Source organism: Saccoglossus kowalevskii, chromosome 12 (assembly GCF_978046115.1).
Source record: "Saccoglossus kowalevskii chromosome 12, keSacKowa6.1, whole genome shotgun sequence".
NCBI lineage: Eukaryota > Metazoa > Hemichordata > Enteropneusta > Harrimaniidae > Saccoglossus > Saccoglossus kowalevskii.
Window position 1 is genome coordinate 32,932,150 of NC_140652.1, and position 20,490 is coordinate 32,952,639.

General features: G+C 35.9%; 1 protein-coding gene across 1 annotated transcript; it reads right to left on the reverse strand.

Annotated features, from left to right (window-relative positions):
- Positions 1-1,024: 1,024 nt before the first annotated feature.
- Positions 1,025-19,947, reverse strand: LOC100374508 (uncharacterized). The gene is made up of 5 exons (XM_006826044.3): positions 19,587-19,947; positions 5,683-5,849; positions 4,435-4,791; positions 2,332-2,646; positions 1,025-1,764 (listed from the first exon to the last, which is right to left on the reverse strand). The coding sequence occupies exons 2-5, from the start codon at positions 5,825-5,827 to the stop codon at positions 1,508-1,510; spliced, it is 1,074 nt and encodes a 357-aa protein (XP_006826107.2). The 5' UTR covers positions 5,828-5,849; positions 19,587-19,947; the 3' UTR covers positions 1,025-1,507.
- Positions 19,948-20,490: the final 543 nt, after the last annotated feature.

Here is a 20,490-nt window from a genome sequence, read left to right on the forward strand (position 1 = left end):
AAACGCAAAGATATTTAATTTTATATTTTTATATTTAATATTTATATTTAATATATTTATATATTACATTTTTTGTTTTCAATCAATAATAGGCAATACTCATATCTGGTTTTACGTAGAAATGCGTTATATAAATTTATAGATATATATATTTTTAATGAACACTTTAACAAAAAGTGAAACTTATCTTCAACGTGAACGGAACGTTTTTTTTAAACGCCCTCACACTTCTCGCAACTTTAATATATATTTTGCCGACACGAGTTTGACGTCAGCATTCAGCAACCAATGAGCCGTTGTGTTGACAATCTTTACTGATTGTACTTTGCATTGTGAGCACATGATTAAACTTGATTCTTTTGGTTACAATTTTAACTTTTATTTATTTATCGATTTGTCGATTGAATTATCAATAGATTAATTACCGGTAGTCGTCGTTCATTATTTATTTATTTATTTATTTATTTATTTATTTATTTATTTATTTATTTATTTATTTATTTATTTATTTATTTATTTATTTATTTATTTATTTATTTATTTATTTATTTATTTATTTATTTATTTATTTATTTATTTATTTATTTATTTATTTATTTACTAATTAGATATTCAATTTATTTATTTATTGGTTATTTCGGGGGATGGTGCATCATATACACACCACTTGACATTTTCTCTAAACCATTCTGCAACCTTCCACCATGATATTTAGAACACATCTCATGTGATTGGGAGACGTGAGATAGGTCTATAATTCACAATAAGAGTATTGTCACTGGCCCAACACTGACGTTTTTAATGAAATGTTGAAAAGTGAGCAATAGAGGGCGCAAACTCATATGAAAGTTTTTTTTTTCAAAGTTATACCTGCGATACAATTACTTTCGATTGTTTTCCCTTGCTCAATTAACTCAGAACAAAACCGCACATGTTTTAAACCATTACGATTGTTATTTGACCTGATTTTGCATTCGCAATGGGGGTACATGTAGAACATTCAATGCGTTTCATAAAATTGTACTTTTCTGGAAAAAAACATGCAAGTGTTTTTATTGGCTTGAGCAAAGGTCGTTACACTGGAAAAGAAGAGTGTATAATATTACAGTACAACTGTCTTGTCTCTTTCACTAACAAAGTTCAATGTAGATCGTATTATATTCCAACTTCTTATTTTATTATCGTAAAAAAACATTGTCGATTGTCACATATTATATACAAATGATTTTATACTTATGTGTATTATCTATAATCATTATGAGGTGAGAATAGAAGCAATGAAAACATTTTTGGGTATATTTCAATATAAATTATTATTATCAATGTTGTCTTTTATTGCGGACATCTGTGTGTACGTTAATAATGACGTCATCCTTCACGAATTATTTATGTAAAATTGTTATGTTCGATGAGAGCCTGTGACCTCTGAACCCTGGCTCCCATTGGCAGCCTAATGTCACTACGAGAGTAATACTCGTAGCTTAACTTGACCGCAGTGCATTATGGTCTATTTCCCCGCACACAGGACTGCCAAATCTCTCCTTTCTGTATCACGCAGTGCACCACAAACTTTGGAGTGACTTTCGTTGCCATTTTTTGACACAAAATGTTTGAGCATATCAACCATTGCACCTTGTCTTGTTACGTTGTCCGATTTATAAAGTGATAACTGTTTTTGTGTATATCCAAGTCGTATTCCAAAGGCCTCCCATTCAATGCCTAGCCGTGACGTCAGCTCCTCCAACGCTGTGTCGTCAAGAGGACCTGAAACGAAAGACATTAAATGTAACAGGAACTTTGAGAAAGGAGAATATGCAAAACAGAACCGAGGCATGTCGATTTCAGAATCTATCGTGAGGTTTTCATTCTAATACGGGTATAATCACGTGACTAGTCCAATACGCGACTGGAACAGAGAAACGTGTCTTACCAAGACGCACTTTGGTGGAAATCATCGATATTAAACCATTTTTGATATAGCGTCGTGTTAACATGACTACACTTTCCACGAAATCCCTGCATATGGTTGGAGTTTACGGATAACTTTAGAGATGGCCATTAGAAACTCAAAAAAATGTGCAAATTAATGTTTCCATTCACTTAGTTTTGTGTTAGATTTATTTGCACAATTTGATTATAATTCAGATTTAGACGACTACTAGTATTACCGACGTTTTGAATTCGGGGAGAACAGTTCTACTGTTTGTTTGTTTCAAATATATGCAAAGGAAATAGACACTGCTTTCCCAACCAATCCATACATTGTTCAGCCTTATTATCGCCAACTCGCAATGATGTCGAATGCTACCACCAGGGCGAACTCGTAGTTACCTTGTTTTCGTATCCTATCGGCTGCATCAGCTGAAGTTTCATCCACCTTTTTAATACCTTCGATGAGTCGAGACCACGTACACATCCCCTTCTCCGCAACCCTCCACAATCGAAGCATTCCACGAGCTCCATTGATGCTGTCCGTATTTTTGTTTTCGTCGCCTTCCTTATCCAAGGCATCCGCACTGATTCCCAGTTTCTCAGCGACGTCCTTGTAATTGTCCTTTAGTCTCACAGAAAGTGCAAATATGTCTTCTTCTCCGAGAAGATCGTAAATGTGACGTGGCTGGTACGTAGCGACGTCAGTGACAGGATCTTGAAAAATACGTTTAGTTAGAGTGAATCACCGAATATAAGTGATAAATAAAAACAACACAAAGCACTTCTAAACACAGACCTTTCAATTATCGACTTGGTATACTGTAAATGCGTTAATTATTCACTTGGTTTTAGTTTATTTCGCTATCTTCACGTTCGCCACTAAGTAAAAACAAGTTAAATACGCGTAAACATCATGTAAAATAACTATAGAATTCATTGATTTATTAGCAAATTTGTGAACTTAAAAGCCAATGAATTTGCTCAAAATATCAAAATAATGAAATTAAATGTCTGTGAAATAAACATTTTACAGTATTATCGTGAACTGATGTACACTCAAATTCAAGACGTATCTCGCATCCAATGGGTTACTGCCCTCAACGGTATCATTTGGAACAGAAACTTACCTGGTAGGTGTGGGTCTATAGCTCTTCTTGTGTCGGTTTTTTTAGTCCTTGTGATCGCTTTTTAGTAGTTTTTTTTTTTATATATTTTGTGTCATTAAATAACACTATTGGGATTTTATTGACACAGAAGAACTATGGTTTCTTCCATGGACTTGCGTAACACAAACGTGCGACGCTAAATGGCATCGCAAATAAAAGTCGATAAAAGCGAAATAATTTCTTGCATCACACCATCAAATCTAACGCCAATCGATAAATTGTTTATTAAACTCTCACCAAAGCCAAAACCATGACAAAAAACATTAGTTTGATGTTCTCTTTCCCGAGATTTAGTGCTCTCGACCACACGTAACTCCGGCGGCAGCCAATTTCTTCTGGTCGAACGAGGACAATATGACATCACTGGAGAAGGTATTCCCGAGAACTTGTTGTATACTCCCGTAAAGCGAACTACTCGTCATCGCCTACTTCAGATGCATGCGTATACTGCCCACAGTTTTTTATGAGAAGTGTACAAATAAATTTCTTCCCATGCATGTAGGATGCAGGAGAAATAGACAACAATAGTAAATACCACGAAGTCCATAGCAAAATACTAATAGTACCAGACTACCATTTCCCGGCGTTTTAGCTTTTCCACTTTCCGAGGGAAGTTCTAATACTGTGACGTCATTTAGCAAAGTGGTTTTGTCCTCGTTCGACCTCACGAAAATGGCTGTCGCTAAAGTTACGTACGGTTTAGCGTACTAAATCCTGGGAAAACAACTTCAAAGAGATCATTTTTGTCACGGTGTCCGCCCTGGTGAGTGTTTATTAAACGTCCTACCGATTGGTATATATTGTGTTATATGGAAATGATGTACTTTTATCGACTTTTATTTGCGATGCCATTTGGCGTCGCAGGTTTGTGTTATGCATTTCTATATAGTATGGGAGGAACCATAGCTCTTCTGTGTCGATAAAAATCCCAATATCTAAAAATAACAAATTTAATGATGATACAAAATATACCAGTAATGACTAAAATATCATCACAAAGACTAAATACAGACACAAGAAGAGATATGGACCCACAGCTACTCGCCGGATGTTCTATGTGAAATTATAGTACGGCAGCAGCGAGCAATGATGGTGCTTTTGATGATTTCATCGCTTAACCCATCCCGCTTTCCACATCCGTATTCGCATATGTTCCCATACCCACCCTCTTGCCGCTGAGTTTATTCTACCTCACACCTTACGGGTGACGGACGTACACGCTTGTATGAGCGCTAGTCCGTGTCCGTGCTGAGAGCGACGCGTATTGACTGAAAATGCACCACGAAAATCGAAACTAAAAATCAAAACAACACAATATAGCGATATATTTACTTACTAATTGTTTGCATTTCCTTTATATTTTCTCCCAGATTTACGTCAAATTCTTCCACTACTTTGGCAAGTTTTTTAACAGTGGCTTCTTTGCCCTGCTTAGTTGCCCAGGCGCTGATCGTGTCTGTCGCCGCTTTCACGTCGTTGTCTCTGCACAGTGTTCTTATTTTCTCTAGTTTATCCTTCCTCACCCCTAATTTCAACCCCACACGCCAGTAGTAACTCGCGATAATACGACCCAATTTATCGATGTTGTCTTTATCGACGACTGCATCTTTAGGTGGACTTATCACCGATGTAGGGATTTTCAGTTTGTTGATATTTTCCCGCGATTTCCTTTCCATAGCCGCAGGGTTGCAATCTACAAAGTAAACACGATAACAGAAATTAAGGCGGGGGTCGTCTCCTGCGCACGCGCGGGAATTGAGTCCCAAGCGATGATACTAGTAACAACACACGCTAAGAACGCAAATGTTCATAAGTAGACGTCTGTTTGAAAACAATGACACGCTATGGCCATCTGACGCATGCGCATGTGACGACTCCCCGCTTTAATTATAGAATCATAGTCGTTACGCCGAGTCCTGTTCGATAAGGGGTCCATGTGACGTATACGATGCATGTAAAAACATTGTTTACACGTAACACGCGTGACGACTGTGGTGCTTTACGTCCCACATTCATTTCATATAACTTCATATAACCCAACCGGCATTCATTTCTCAACAGACCTCCATTAACCCAATCGACGCCGCGGCTCATTTAACAACTTACCCAGTTGGCATTCATTTAATATCCAACTGGCATTCATTTGTCCAATTGATATTCATTCACTCAGTTGACATTTACAAAACTGACATTCATTCTATGGGCACTTATTTACCCAATTGACATTCAATGACCTAATTGATATTCATTTACCAAGTTGATAATCATTTTTTCGATCGGCATTCATTTACCAACTGACATCCATTTACTAATTTAAATTCCATCACTAACTCAATTTACATTCTTTAACCCAGTCGACATTCATTTACCCAAATGATATTTATTAATCCAATTTATAGTTCTTAACCCAATTGACGCCGTCGTAATACAGTCAAGAATTCTGATAAAAACACACATTACAAAATAAAAAACACATTTTCAACAGTAAAGCTGCAATATGTTTAATCTTGTGTGCCAATTGTTTTCCAGTTTTTATCCGGCAACTACAAATTCGTGTGCTATACAAATGACGACCTGTTCCTACCTTGTATGCTGTAGTCCAGTTCTTTTACACGTCTAGCGATGGAACCCAAGTCTCGTTTCACATAGGTGTCCCATTCTCGGAGATGTTTTCCAAGCCTGTTCAAAGCCTCCTTCATCTCCACATTTGTAAGTGTTGTGGTTGCCATGGGAGTTTCTACATACCAATAACTGGAGAATACATTAATCAGTAAAAATAGAAACAGTAAGATGGGATAATGTGGGATATCGTCCGAGTAGGTGGAATATGATGGGTATAGAACGTGATAGAATTGAATATGAAATAGGATAGTTGGGTGAATAGCCAGAAATGGATTTCGATGGGCAAGGTAGGGTAAGGTGGGTGGAGAGGTGGCTGTGATGGGATGGTCATAGATGGAATGGGGTATATTTGGAATAGGAAAGGATAGGATAAGATAGGTTGGGGTTGAATGATATGGGGTGGGTTGGGGTTAGGGTTGTCATAGTTCTGATGGAATAGAATAGGATGTTATATAATAGGATGTTTTATGATGAGTTGGGTGGCATGGCATGGCATGGGATGTGATAGGATTGAATAGGTTGGGGTGGTCATAGTTTTGATGGAATAGAATAGGATGTGCTACGATGAACTGGATGGGATGGGATGGCATGGGATGTCATGGGATGTGATAGGATTGGATAGGTTGGGGTGGTCATAGTTCTGATGGAATAGAATAGGATGTGCTACGATGAGCTGGATGGCATGGGATGTCATGGGATGTGATAGGATTGGATTGGTTGGGGTGGTCATAGTTCTGATGGAGTAGAATAGGATGCTATATAATAGGATGTGCTATGATGAGCTGGGTGGCATGGGGTGTGATATGATTGGATAGGTTAGATTACGCTAATTAGATAAGTTAGACAGATCATTGAAATATAATCGGATGGAGTGGATTGCTATGTGATTGACATTGTGTGCCATTGTGTGAATAACTCTCTTATATACAAATAGACATAGATTCTTTCGATAGTGCGAGGGATTACAACTATTGTGCAGTGAAAAGTGCTTTATAACCGGTTTCCGGCCGAGTTATTGAAAAGTGGCTTAACCGCTTTTAATTAAAAGAGACGTTTTGTTTTTTGTCCCAGGGGACTCCTTTGCCCTCCAACATGTTCAGGCATTTATTAACAGTGACCTATATCACCAAAAATGTTAGTATTTTAGGGACTAAATACAAAATGCTAACATTTTGAAAGTAAAAATAAGCTCTTTTGGGTAAAAACATAGATCAGCTGTCGGTATGCATGATGAAGGTATTGGGAAACACATAGTAATCAAATTCATAAAAAAAGAGTATTCACGCGAATAAAATACTACCAGAAATAGAGTTTAGGACAGATATCATTTTATATTGTAAAAATCAAAGTATAGTCAGAGTTCGAAGTCTGAACTCTGTGACGTACGTATGCATATGATTGTCGTCCCATGTGATCTATCGCCAACAGAAGAGTTTGGGTAGCTAGAGTAATCAATATCGGTCAGTGAGTTGAAGTCACGCGTGATCTCAGCACGATGACATCCATACCTCTAAAACCAATCTGATAACAGCGTAAATAGTATATATTTTACTCAGATATCAAATAAATCGATACGTGACGGTTGCATGGCAACGCTGCAATTCATAATGAAGTCTATTTGTGTTATTGTGTTTATGTCGTGGTGTTGACATCAATTCGGCTGCCGTAGCTAGTCACCAACGTGTGAACAGTGTGTCAAACACCACGTGGCGCAAGACGCTAGTATATCACTCGTAGGCCGTAATGAGTATGGATAGATGACGTCACGATTGCTGCAGGGTCGCCCGTATCAATAATAATATAGGCAACACAAGAAATCAGACACCAATACTGAATAATTTACGAATTATTTGACATTTTAGTGTCTGGGGCCTTGAATGTTTTAGATATTGACTATTTTGGATGTTTTACCGCATGGCATGGACAAAGTCACTACGACCCGTTGTCCAAACTGACATGTAAACTAGTACAACATTTCGCAGTGTTTCCTGACATTCGTGATCAGTTTTTTTCTCGCTAAGCCAGCAAAGTAACTGAGGAAATAACAGTGACAAGTAATTTAGACATCGCTTACTTACCGTGTTGGGGCAGGGCAATTTCCGACAAGGTGGTTCCCTCTGTATGTGTAGAGCGATCACTGAGCCACTATGGGTTAGCCTTTTATAAGTCAGTGACCAGCTACGAATTGACTTTGCGATTAGTTGTATACACTTACTAATATTGTTGAAAATATAGTAAATATAGTTTAACCTGGGCGTGGTACAGTTATTAACATGTTCGCCTCAGAGATGTTGTTGGTACAATTCCTAAGCAGACTGATCACATAGTAGTATAATAGAATAGAATAATGCTTTATTAATACCGTAAAGAAAGAGTTAACATTTCCTTTTAGGTTTTCAGATTAATAAAGTAAATAATAAAAGTACATGAAATATAAAAATTGATTTAAAAAGAATTCAACATTAGTGTGTGATCGATTAAGTCCAGCATATTCACAGTATTACGTTTCTGAAGTCTGGATCGGCCCGTGTAGTGTTTCTGCCATCTCATTGGATTTTTGCGGAATGATGGTCTCTTTCTCTTATTATAAGCCCTCGTAAAATTTGGGAATTTTGGAAATGTATTTAGGCTTTGCCTGTTATTAACTTGACTTGTTCGACAAAGGTTATTGATTTATGTCGTATATGTCACCACGATTGCTAAAACAGTAACTATGGTGTCATTTGTACCGCTGTGTATCAGTGTTATTTTCTAACTTCCCTTATTCTTATTTGGAACGTCCCGAATACTCATTCCGACACAGACTTACTATTAAACATTGAGCGAGTAGTTTCACAGGAAGTCATTTCAAACAAACTGAAATCGGGAGTTTGGAGACCGATGGTCACCAGTTTCCCGACAACACAACTATTTCAAGTTAACTGCCACTTCATAACTACAGAGTGTATACTTAGTAAACCGTGGCATTTGTTTAATAGTTTGTACATTCCCAAACACATCTCACTGGGGGAGGCATCATTGAACGATATGGCCAAGAGACACATAACAATACACCATGTATTTCAAACGTCATATTCGCGCTCCATCACTCGGTTTATATATTATTTAAAACAGAACGTAGATTTCATTTAGTAGTGGGTGTAAGACCATTCTGAAAGGTGATCGGGGAGATCAGTACATCCATTGAAAACTACTATGCATAGTTGGGCGTGCTGCCAAATTGGATTGTTTTTGAGTCAGTGGGTATGAAGTTTACAATTCCATTAATCAATATTGAAAGGGCCTATACTGACAATGCCGCGAATTGGTCTCTTCTAACAATACATTGCCATACCTTACGCAACCTTGCATCATGAGTTACTGTAAACACAATAATTGTTCACTTGGTTTAATTTTGCTTTTTTCGTTGATAAGAGAAATTCTTTAAATTAATTCCACGTGAACGCGTTAAATGACAATAGAATTCACTGCTTCCCTGCAAACTTTGTAAACTTAAAATCAGTGAAATTCTTTAAAACATAACAATAGTGAAATTAAATGTCAGTGAAAACGGTTTTACGGTAACGGTATGGGACGGGAGAAGTATATCTGTGACATGAGTGATATATCAGTAATATGAAGAGTATATCAGTGATGTGAAGAGTATATAAGTGATGTGAAGAATATATCAGCAATGTGAAGAGTATATCAGTTATGTGAAGAGTATATCAGTGATGTGATTTGTATATCAGTGATGTGTATTGTATATATAAGTTATGTGAAGAGTATATCATTGATGTGAAGTGTATATCATTGATGTGAAGAGTATATCATTGATGTGAAGAGTATATCAGTGATGTGAAGAGTATATCAGTGATGTGAAGAGTATATCATTGATGTGAAGAGTATATCAGTGATGTGAATTGTATATCATTGATGTGAAGAGTATATCATTGATGTGAAGAGTATATCAGTGATATGAAGAGTATATCAGTGATGTGAAGAGTATATCAGTGATGTGAAGAGTATATTATTGTTGTGAAGAGTATATCATTGATGTGAAGAGTATATCATTGATGTGAAGAGTATATCATTGATGTGAAGAGTATATCATTGATGTGAAGAGTATATCAGTGATGTGAAGAATATATCATTGATGTGCAGAGTATATCAGTGATGTGAGGAGTATATCATTGATGTGCAGAGTATATCATTGATGTGAAGAGTATATCGTTGATGTGAAGAGTATATCGTTGATGTGAAGAGTATATCAGTGATATGAAGAGTATATCAGTGATGTGAAGAGTATATCATTGATGTGAAGAGTATATCAGTGATGTGAAGAATATATCATTGATGTGCAGAGTATATCAGTGATGTGAGGAGTATGTCATTGATGTGCAGAGTATATCATTGATGTGAAGAGTATATCGTTGATGTGAAGAGTATATTATTGATGTGAAGAGTATATCAGTGATATGAAGAGTATATCAGTGATGTGAAGAGTATATCAGTGATGTGAATTGTATATCAGTGATGTGAATTGTATATAAGTTATGTGAAGAGTATATCATTGATGTGAAGAGTATATCAGTGTTGTGAAGAGTATATCATTGATGTACAGAGTATATCATTGATGTGAAGAGTATATCAGTGATGTGAAGAGTTTATCAGTGATGTGAAGAGTATATCAGTGATGTGAATTGTATATTAGTGATGTGAATTGTATATAAGTTATGTGAAGAGTATATCAGTGATGTGAAGAGTATATCAGTGATGTGAAGAGTATATCATTGATGTGCAGAGTATATCATTGATGTGCAGAGTATATCAGTGATGTGAAGAGTATATCAGTGATGTGAAGAGTATATCAGTGATGTGAATTGTATATAAGTTATGGAAGAGTATATCATTGATGTGAAGAGTATATCATTGATGTGCAGAGTATATCATTGATGTGAAGAGTATATCATTGATGTGAAGAGTATATCAGTGATGTGAAGAGTATATCAGTGATGTGAAGAGTATATCGGTGATGTGAAGAGTATATCATTGATGTGAAGAGTATATCAGTGATGTGAAGAGTATATCATTGATATGAAGAGTATATCAGTGATGTGAAGAGTATATTATTGATGTGAAGAGTATATCATTGATGTGAAGAATATATCAGCAATGTGAAGAGTATATCAGTTATGTGAAGAGTATATCAGTGATGTGATTTGTATATCAGTGATGTGTATTGTATATATAAGTTATGTGAAGAGTATATCATTGATGTGAAGTGTATATCATTGATGTGAAGAGTATATCATTGATGTGAAGAGTATATCAGTGATGTGAAGAGTATATCAGTGATGTGAAGAGTATATCAGTGATGTGAAGAGTATATCAGTGATGTGAAGAGTATATCGGTGATGTGAAGAGTATATCATTGATGTGAAGAGTATATCAGTGATGTGAAGAGTATAGAGTATATCAGTGATGTGAATTGTATATCATTGATGTGAAGAGTATATCATTGATGTGAAGAGTATATCAGTGATGTGAAGAGTATATCAGTGATGTGAAGAGGATATCAGTGATGTGAAGAGTATATCAGTGATGTGAAAAGTATATCAGTGATGTGAAGAGTATATCATTGACGTGCAGAGTATATCATTGATGTAAAGAGTATATCATTGATGTGAAGAGTATATCAGTGATGTGAAGAGTATATCATTGATGTGAAGAGTATATCCGTGATGTGAAGAGTATATCAGTGATGTGCAGAGTATATCATTGATGTGAAGAGTATATCAGTGATGTGAAAAGTATATCAGTGATGTGAAGAGTATATCATTGATGTGAAGAGTATATCAGTGATTTGAAAAGTATATCAGTGATGTGAAGAGTATATCAGCGATGTGAAGAATTTGTCAGTTATGTGATATATTATATCAGTTATGTGAAGAATATATCAGTGATATGATATATTATATCAGTGATGTGAAGAGTATATCATTGATGTGAAGAGTATATCATTGATGTGAAGAGTATATCATTGATGTGAAGAGTATATCAGTGATGTGAGGAGTATATCATTGATGTGAAGAGTATATCATTGATGTGACGAGTATATCATTGATGTGATTAGTATATAATTGATGTGAAGAGTATATCAGTGATGTGAAGAGTATATCAGTGATGTGAAGAGTATATCAGTGATGTGAAGAGTATATCAGTGATGTGAAGAGTATATCACGAAGGATATATCAGTAACACGAGAGATATATAAGTAATTTGAAGGGATATCTCAGTGATAATATAAACTAGGTAATGGACTTTCCAACGATTCTCGATTTATCCCAAGGCATAACATCTGTCACATAATTCGTACGTTCGACTTGTTGTCTAGGCTGTTAATACAACACAAACAACAGGATAACTTTAAAGTGAAAATTCCTACCGTTAGTCTCGAGACACGCTTTGATTACGTTGATGGTCCACACAACGATAGTCAATCTTGTTACTTTAAATAATAATGCATGAATATCCCACCAAAGAAAAATTATCGACTTTCGAATTCACGTGTTTTAAAATAAAAACGCAAGGTATTAACTAAACCCCCGCGCGATAAATGTCGTCACGTCTTTTCCATCACTATCACAGTGTGACGTCTACTTTGCATACCATTTAGATAATGAGATATTACAGAAAAGAATATAACGTTGTATCTGTTAATCCATTGAGGGGTGGAATACGCTCATATATCACAAAACCCATCAATTGTAGCGTAATAGGTATGTAAATGCTACGGCAATGTAAGATATTCATCACCGGGAAACATATAACTAAATTTTGTATTTTTGGCGATAATACCCGGAATTTATTCATTTTGCAATAAAGTGAATTCCCGGGCAGTATAAGGATAATTTAACCTGAAAATCGTGGTATCATTAGACATTTAAATTACTCTTTACGTTGTTCATGTAAAGTTTGATAAGGGATTTCAAAAACAATGCTATGATTCTTACAAAATACTGCTGTACTGCAACGTAGTATGCTGAATATATCAAGGTGTTGCCATGCGTAACCAGGGACGCATATATACATCTCTATTTTAATATTTAATAACGCGATCCAATCAATAATGATGCTAATAATATTTGCAAACAGAAATATTGATACAATCCAAATCTTATTGTTTGTGTGTGTATTCGCCAAAAATTATTGAATTTTGAAAAGTGGTCGAGTGGTTATTTCATACCTCCACTTGTGAGTCTTCTCACGCATATGTTGTGAAACATGTACCGTGCTTAAGGTAGCGAGAAGGTTTTGTGACGTTTTTAAATAAAACATTCTCTGTCTGTTGTCTCGTTCAGAACAGTAATTTAGGTTATATATATCAAAAGACTAAGTATAGAGGTGCAAGTTCGCACAAACTGGACAGACATTGTTTACATAATTATCACGTGACATCAAAAATGGCGAACCTTGTAAAAATGACTAAGTACGCGATTGCGAGAGCACACTGTGGAATTTCCTGGTGAAATTTAAGTTATGCATTGTCCGTAATCAAGTCCATTGAAATGCGTCTCCGATAATCAAAAGACCTATTATTCCGATTTCTATGCAGGTTTGTTTTTTTGTCCCCAAATTATTTCATACTTGGCACCTTTAACAGACTATTATTCTGTGACAAAGCATTTTCTTTAAAAACCCAGACATATTTCGCACCATCATTATCTTTTGAACGATAACTGCGAGTATGAATGTCCTAGTCCGAACGCACTTGATTTGGCGGCGGTCCCAATGAGTCGTTCTCGATCAAAACTTCAACTCGAGAAAAACGCGAAAAACAGTTTTGGTTAATAAAACACTGTAGATTTGCTGCATTATTATAAATATACACTAAAAATGGCCAAACATATTAACCACTGATATCATAGAACTCATAAAGAGTGTCAGATAATGAATAATTTCAAGCTCGAGCGCGAAAAATGAAGAAAACTGCTGGCATTTGAGTCCGTACTCCAGGAACGTTCGGGTTTTCCATTGTTATGCAAACGAACAACGAGGGATAATCCTCTGACAAACATTACTGTCCCACTGTACACGCTGACAGTTCACAAACAAGCTAATCCTTCAAGTGTCTCAGATGAGACATCTAATAAAATAGTTTTCATGGTGAAACAAAATGGCCGATGTTTGAAAAAAAATTGCAGTGTCAGAGTGCGACACTGAGTGGCAGATTTTTCTTTGCCTCGTCTGTCAACGCTTTCTTTCTTTTCTTCGCCATTGCGTTAGAAAAAAATGTATTAGTAAAATAGAATATTGACTTGGAAAATAAAACGATTTAAAAGAAAGTTGTGCAAAGTTACAGTACTCCTTTCGCACAACCTCCCGCCCGCTTCCGCTTTCCAATCACCTTTTTCTCTCGCTTTTGCGACCGCTTGTTGAATTCGACCGCACAATTTCCGCTTTGTTTTCGACCGCGCAAACCCCGAAATATCACCGCCCACCTGCTCGCTCGCGCGCATTTAAAATTCGGACTAACAGAATAATTTCCGAGGTTCACATTGTCTTATAATTGTCTTTCTGGTTTTTATAGATGTTGAACAGCTGACAAAAGTTCAAATACTTTTTGTTTTAACTATATATAATTATATGCACGCAACCTGACCCTTTGACCTCGATTTGGCTTGGACTGAATATTTTATTTTAAACAATATTCTGACGTGAAATACAAAATGTATTTCAACACAAGTACGACAAGGTTGTCTGGGGTTTCTTTCCTGATTGTTGAGTCTTCGCAATGTGTTTTGTATAATTATTGTTGTTTTCCCCCGATGCTGAAGGACCGTAAAGCTAAATGGCAGTTACATGCATGGGCTGAGTGTAAGAAAATATATCTAAGCCTAAAATAAAACCTAATATTACACCTCTTTGTATATTTGTTAATTTTACATATGTTTGTCATGACAGTATGTTTGTAAATATCTAGAAAAATCTCGTCTTTCGTTGATAATTTCGATTGTTTGTTTGGAATGTCGATCCCCGTTGGTTTCTCCATACTGAGTTTAGGAAGGGCGTCGATCAACACCGTGACAATCAGCCGAGAGAAGACAAAAATTTACCGTAATTCATGGAGATCATGTCCGTAATTTGTGGGCTGAAACCCCAAATAATTAATCAAGTATTATTATTTTAATATATATTTTATTTTACATCGCAAAACTAAACCATGCCCAAAACAGAGCTAGAGTTGTTCGCGGTGAAACAACCGCATTGAAGACGATGCAACTTCAGCTAGCCATTTCTTACCTTGAAATAAAAAAAATAAAAATTCGAAGAGCATCGGGGAAAATATTAATAATCATCCTTATCAATCGCTTTCTTTATTTTATTCGAATCCATGAAATTCACGATTTTTTTTACATTTGTTGGCAACTTCCGCGCTAAAAATGATTGAAAATGTGGGTGTGGTTATTTTGCAAAGTCCTGTTGATAATACGGACAAATATGGTTCTGTGACCCAGTTCGTGCTCCGATCAGGTGACTCTCAACCAATAAATGATGTTGTAACAAAGCATATTTGACGCTAATTGAAGGGTCGTCGTACAATCCAATCACCGGCGTCGATTCACATAGTTGTCTGTGCTGTGACAGGCTTCAAAATTATTCGCTGAAAAACATATATTTTGACAAACTGATGGAATTTGACCTTAGTTCAAAAAGAAAATACTAGGCTAAGATACACGCGAATCAGTTTTCTCTGCAAGTTGTGAAATAAAGTAAACCAGAGTAACGTCGATGATTTTCAGCCTTGAAGGACTTTGAATTGTTCATAGACTGGCCACCAAATAGTTATGGCTATAACTAGATTTGACATGTTTTTCTTTTAAGCCCAATAAATTATTCATACATGTCAAGCTCTGTTCGATTTTTTCAGGGCATGTGGCCGTTTTTAGTCGAAAATATTTTTTGTGGGAACACTTTTGCGGTACGTATACGGTATAGACCGAGCTCATTCAATGATTGTGACTTAATTTTAAAAATTGAATGTCAAATTTTACCAGACGTGGACCGATGTGGATTCGATATCGTTATTTTTGGAATTAATCACTAACATTTCCTCGTTTCTCTGCTCTGTCAAAAGGAGTTACCTAGGCTTTTTTCACGTAACTGTCTCATTAAAATAAAAATAAAAATATTACATCTAGAACAAGCACCCAAAACACGTAACAAGAAGTCCCAGTTCAGTTGCTTTCACGATACAAGTGTAATACAGCTATTAGATTTGAAGTATCGTTCAGAATGTAATAATAGTTAATACTAGTTGTATGTTCACACTTTACTATCAAAACCACCATTTCGACCACCCATGTGCCAGTTTTCAGTGTCTGGGCGAGCGGTCAATGTTTTCAATGAGCGAGCGAGCGAAAAAAAAAACGCGATTAAAATGCGGTCGGTTTCTGGTCGGACAAGACCGCGTGGTCGGAAATTAAGCGATAAGCGGTCGATGTAAAAGCAGAAGGTTGGGCGAAATGAGTACTGTATGACCATGTTTCTCCGACGAAGTCTCAACTGACAATAATGCTGACAATGGACGTTAGATAAACACGCATTGTTTGCAACTGGAAGCTTATCACCCGTTATATCAGAATCGTCAACAACAGAGTATACAGATAAGATGTTATCATTTAATTCCTTCCAAAGATAAACACTATGCAAATATCCACGAAACGGCAGTTGCAGTCTTTTCTTCTAGTGTTTTAAAACACTAATTTGAGCAACGTTATTTCGCAATTTCGATCTTTTGTAAACCTGGGGTGATGTATCAAGGTCTAAAGTAACCGTTTTATCAATTTTTGAAAAATCAAGAAAAAAGTGAAAATTTCCCTTCTCGCTACCTTAACGGAAATGAAATATAGAGATTTTATTTCTATGGAAACGATCACGACCTTATTTCCATCATCCATCGATTACGCAACACATTATTCAAATTAGATGAGGTAAATTGAATGTCGTCGTATTTATCGCAGATTACTGTGTTCGAGGGTGTCACCGTATTATATTTCCCCGTAACTAGATGGAATATGAAATAAGCAGAGAACCATGTAATTATAGAACAAATTATTATTATTATTATTTTTACTGTACATACGAACAAATGAAACCTTAGAAGTGTACATTCTACTACAGGTAACCGATCGGTTCATATAATAGCCAAACCACTCAATATAATAAACCATACTTACCGCAGACGTCTATCAGCGTGGGCGAATATCGGCAATTTATTTTTCAACCATTTTTTAAAATTAATTTTCTAGTTTACAATTTATTACCAAAATGGTCTACTAAATCTATGCATGTTTCTATGGTAATACAAGTATTTATAACGACAGAACAATTGAATCATAAGGAGACAAAGTAACCAATATAACAAAAACATTCAAGTTTGATTGTTTAACCTTTTCGTTTTCTGAAAGGTTCAATCTTTGTATGGATTCAATTATTCTCCCCAATCAATACTGCACAAATATAAGCTTGTTGCCATTATATTCTCTCGTGCTCATAGTCTTGACTTACAAATATCAATATTTGAGATTTTGGACTATTCTTGTTATAGTATGATGGTTTTATATTGTGGTTTAAAATTAAACTTTGAATTATTTAGTCTCGTCGTTTTAATAGCTCAGTCACTGGCGTGACAAAAACAAAATATTTTTATAATAATTTTGTTCTCGCAACTTAATATCATAAATATATTTCTATCGTGGGTTGAAAACCGTAAAATTGGGTGAAAAATTGCCAATTAATGGAAATAGCTTTCCCTGTTCAACTCTCTGATGGATTATGATTAGGGATGGCTGTAAAGAATGGAATATCGAAGGAACTTATACCACAGAAACATTTTCTTTGTCAATTAATCTGACAGTGTTGAAGAGAATTTATGATCAAAAATAGAAATTTTCTGGAAGGTTTCTAGGTTTGGAATATTGTAATTCAAGCCTTATTTATTAATACCAAGAAAAATAAATGTAGCAATCAAAAATCACGTGTTCATGAAATGATTGCCCGGATGAGGTTTGTAGTTACGGATCTGTAAATTCGTATAACACCCCACTCACCATATAGATGGTATGCATAATAGGAAGCGGCATTGCTAAGGTCATTGCCAAGTTCATTTCTAAGTAGCTATGGTTATTGCTAAGGTCATCGCTATGGTTATTGCTTAGGTCATCGCTATGGTTATTGCTAAGGTCATCGCTATGGTTATTGCTAAGGTCATCGCTAGGGTCAATCCTGGGGTCATTGCTAATATATTACTAGTATGATTGCTAATAAGTGAATTGCTATCATTGAGTAACTATAAATGGATATATATGATGACATACTGTATCAATAACAAATACATTACAGATAAAACAATAATTTTGACAGTTTCTGGTGGAATTCACAGTCTGATTCTTATAACATTTCCCGGGAACACAAGATGTGATATTCAATTTTCAATCAATGTGAACCCTCTTAAAAAGTTCATGTACCCATTGTCAAATATGACATACCAACACTACGGTAAAGACCCCATTGTAGTCGGCTAGTTAATGGATATAGTTGGCTACTTAGATGGAAAACCATCGAAAACTTGGGGAGAATATCACGAATTTAGAAAGAAAATACTCAACATATTTATAACTGGACAGGGTTGTTTGAAGACTAAGCTAATCTCAAAACAACATGACTCGTTTCAGAATACATCAAGTCATGTACTAGTATTAGAAATAGAGAATATGTGAGCAATGTTCACAGATCAAAATTGAAATGAAGAACATTTCTTTATGGAATATTTAGGTACCAATCCGATAGACGTTTTTTTAGTAATATTCCAGAAAAAAAATATGTTCAGATATTCCAATTTATAATGAGTTCAAGAGAAGATATATATAATATATAATAATGATAATACTCAAAATTGGCGAGTTGTTTGTACACAATACATGTATTTTAAATCAGAAATTGTAATGACTGACATTTTTGTTAGTATTATATATGTATTGTATTTTATTTCTATCAACCATGGTTTATTGTCGAATCTGTTGTGTACACTGCGGTACTGTGAGGAAATTCCCGGTGAACGTTTACTATGCGTGACCCAACATTGTACATTACAGTTTAATGCTCATTCCAATAGCGCGGTGCATTATGGATAAATACTGTCTCCCTCACACTATAGCACGTTTGTTGCTAACAATACGGCCGTTAGCAACAACTTTTAAAACTGATTGTGATACAAGGTTGGGTAAGTGGCGAGGACAAATTCAAAGAGAGGATCATTGTACAGAGCAGAGTAGATTTCTAATCGAGGCTGAGTGGACGAATAAAAGGATTAAAAACAAAAACATTTCCGCTATTCTGAAGTTACCGAAAGCAGTGACCTCAAAGTCTTGTCATCGAAGTGCTAAGACTTCCCTCAGTGTTATGCAGATTAGACGGTGTTGTCTTAGCATGTCAGAATCTACGACCACCGTCAACACACGATGAGGGCATTGCCTTTATAGCTGAAACGCCGACAAAGACAATTAACTGCCAATCACGAATGGGTGATCCGTTGTCATGAATGCTCACGCTATGAGTGTGGTCTTTAATTTTTATTTGCCTCATAGCTATAAAGTATTGATCTCTCTGTTCTAGTAGCAGTTAATTGGTCTAATATATGTTACATTACGTCCAATGGTAACATTATTCAGTGTACCGTTTTATCAATATGATATTTAGCGGTAAATATTGTATAAACTTCGCGTTATAAGTTAAAGTGGCGTTTACTTACGTCGATTGTCGGGAAATGTGATTGTAAGTCATGCGTACAATGAGCGGATATTGGATTTAGCGTATACTTACATTAGTCGAAGAGGGTACGGAATCGTCTCCAATACAGAACTACTTAATGCCTTTGGTCTTACAGTGCTTGTCGTGCCCTCGTTTTCACCACCCTAACACCGACGTTGCCCCTCTCTAACTCCAACCGAGTATTCTGTCCTGTTAGTTACGGTGGCAGACAACGTCGTCAGTCAATTTGTGCCTCTATTTCAGCGATAATAAAAAGTCACGACGTTCGTGCCGATGAATACCAAAATTATGCAAATCTGACTTCGTTTAAAAACCAGTACAGTATAACAAACTACTTGTACACTCCCGTATTTGCAATGAGTTTGACGTCAGAGCTACCGTGTGAATCAACACAACAAGAAGGACAACACACACGAACGCGCTACTGAAAATCCATTGATTGCGGTTAACAGTTCGGTTCAATGCAATGGATATGAACTGTGGTGTCGCTCATATATTTTAGCGTCTTCAGTTCTCTATAGCTACGTTCACATTATAACTCATGACAGACAATCTTGTATCGCTTTTCTTGTAAATCACGCGGACATTGTACGCCAACTACTACACCAAGAAAACTAGATTAATGGTCCGTACTATTTTGTAAATTGTGGTTAGAGCTTCTGCTCTTTAAAAACCATAAGTTCGTAACACATTCGGCAACTTTAACGACGCGATATCAGAATTGAACTTTCTCGTTCATACATGTTTGATCGATGCATGGAAGGTACTAACGTTAGTACCTTCCATGCATCGATGTTAATTTCCATTCTGTATAATCAATTATATGATATTATCATGTAAAATAAAAGTACGTGTCAATATTCATAATATCGTGATATTAGCACAACTCACTTTCTTTAATTTCATTTAGTCACCTATATCTCATCTTTAAGTTCCGATCCCTGGAAATTAATGT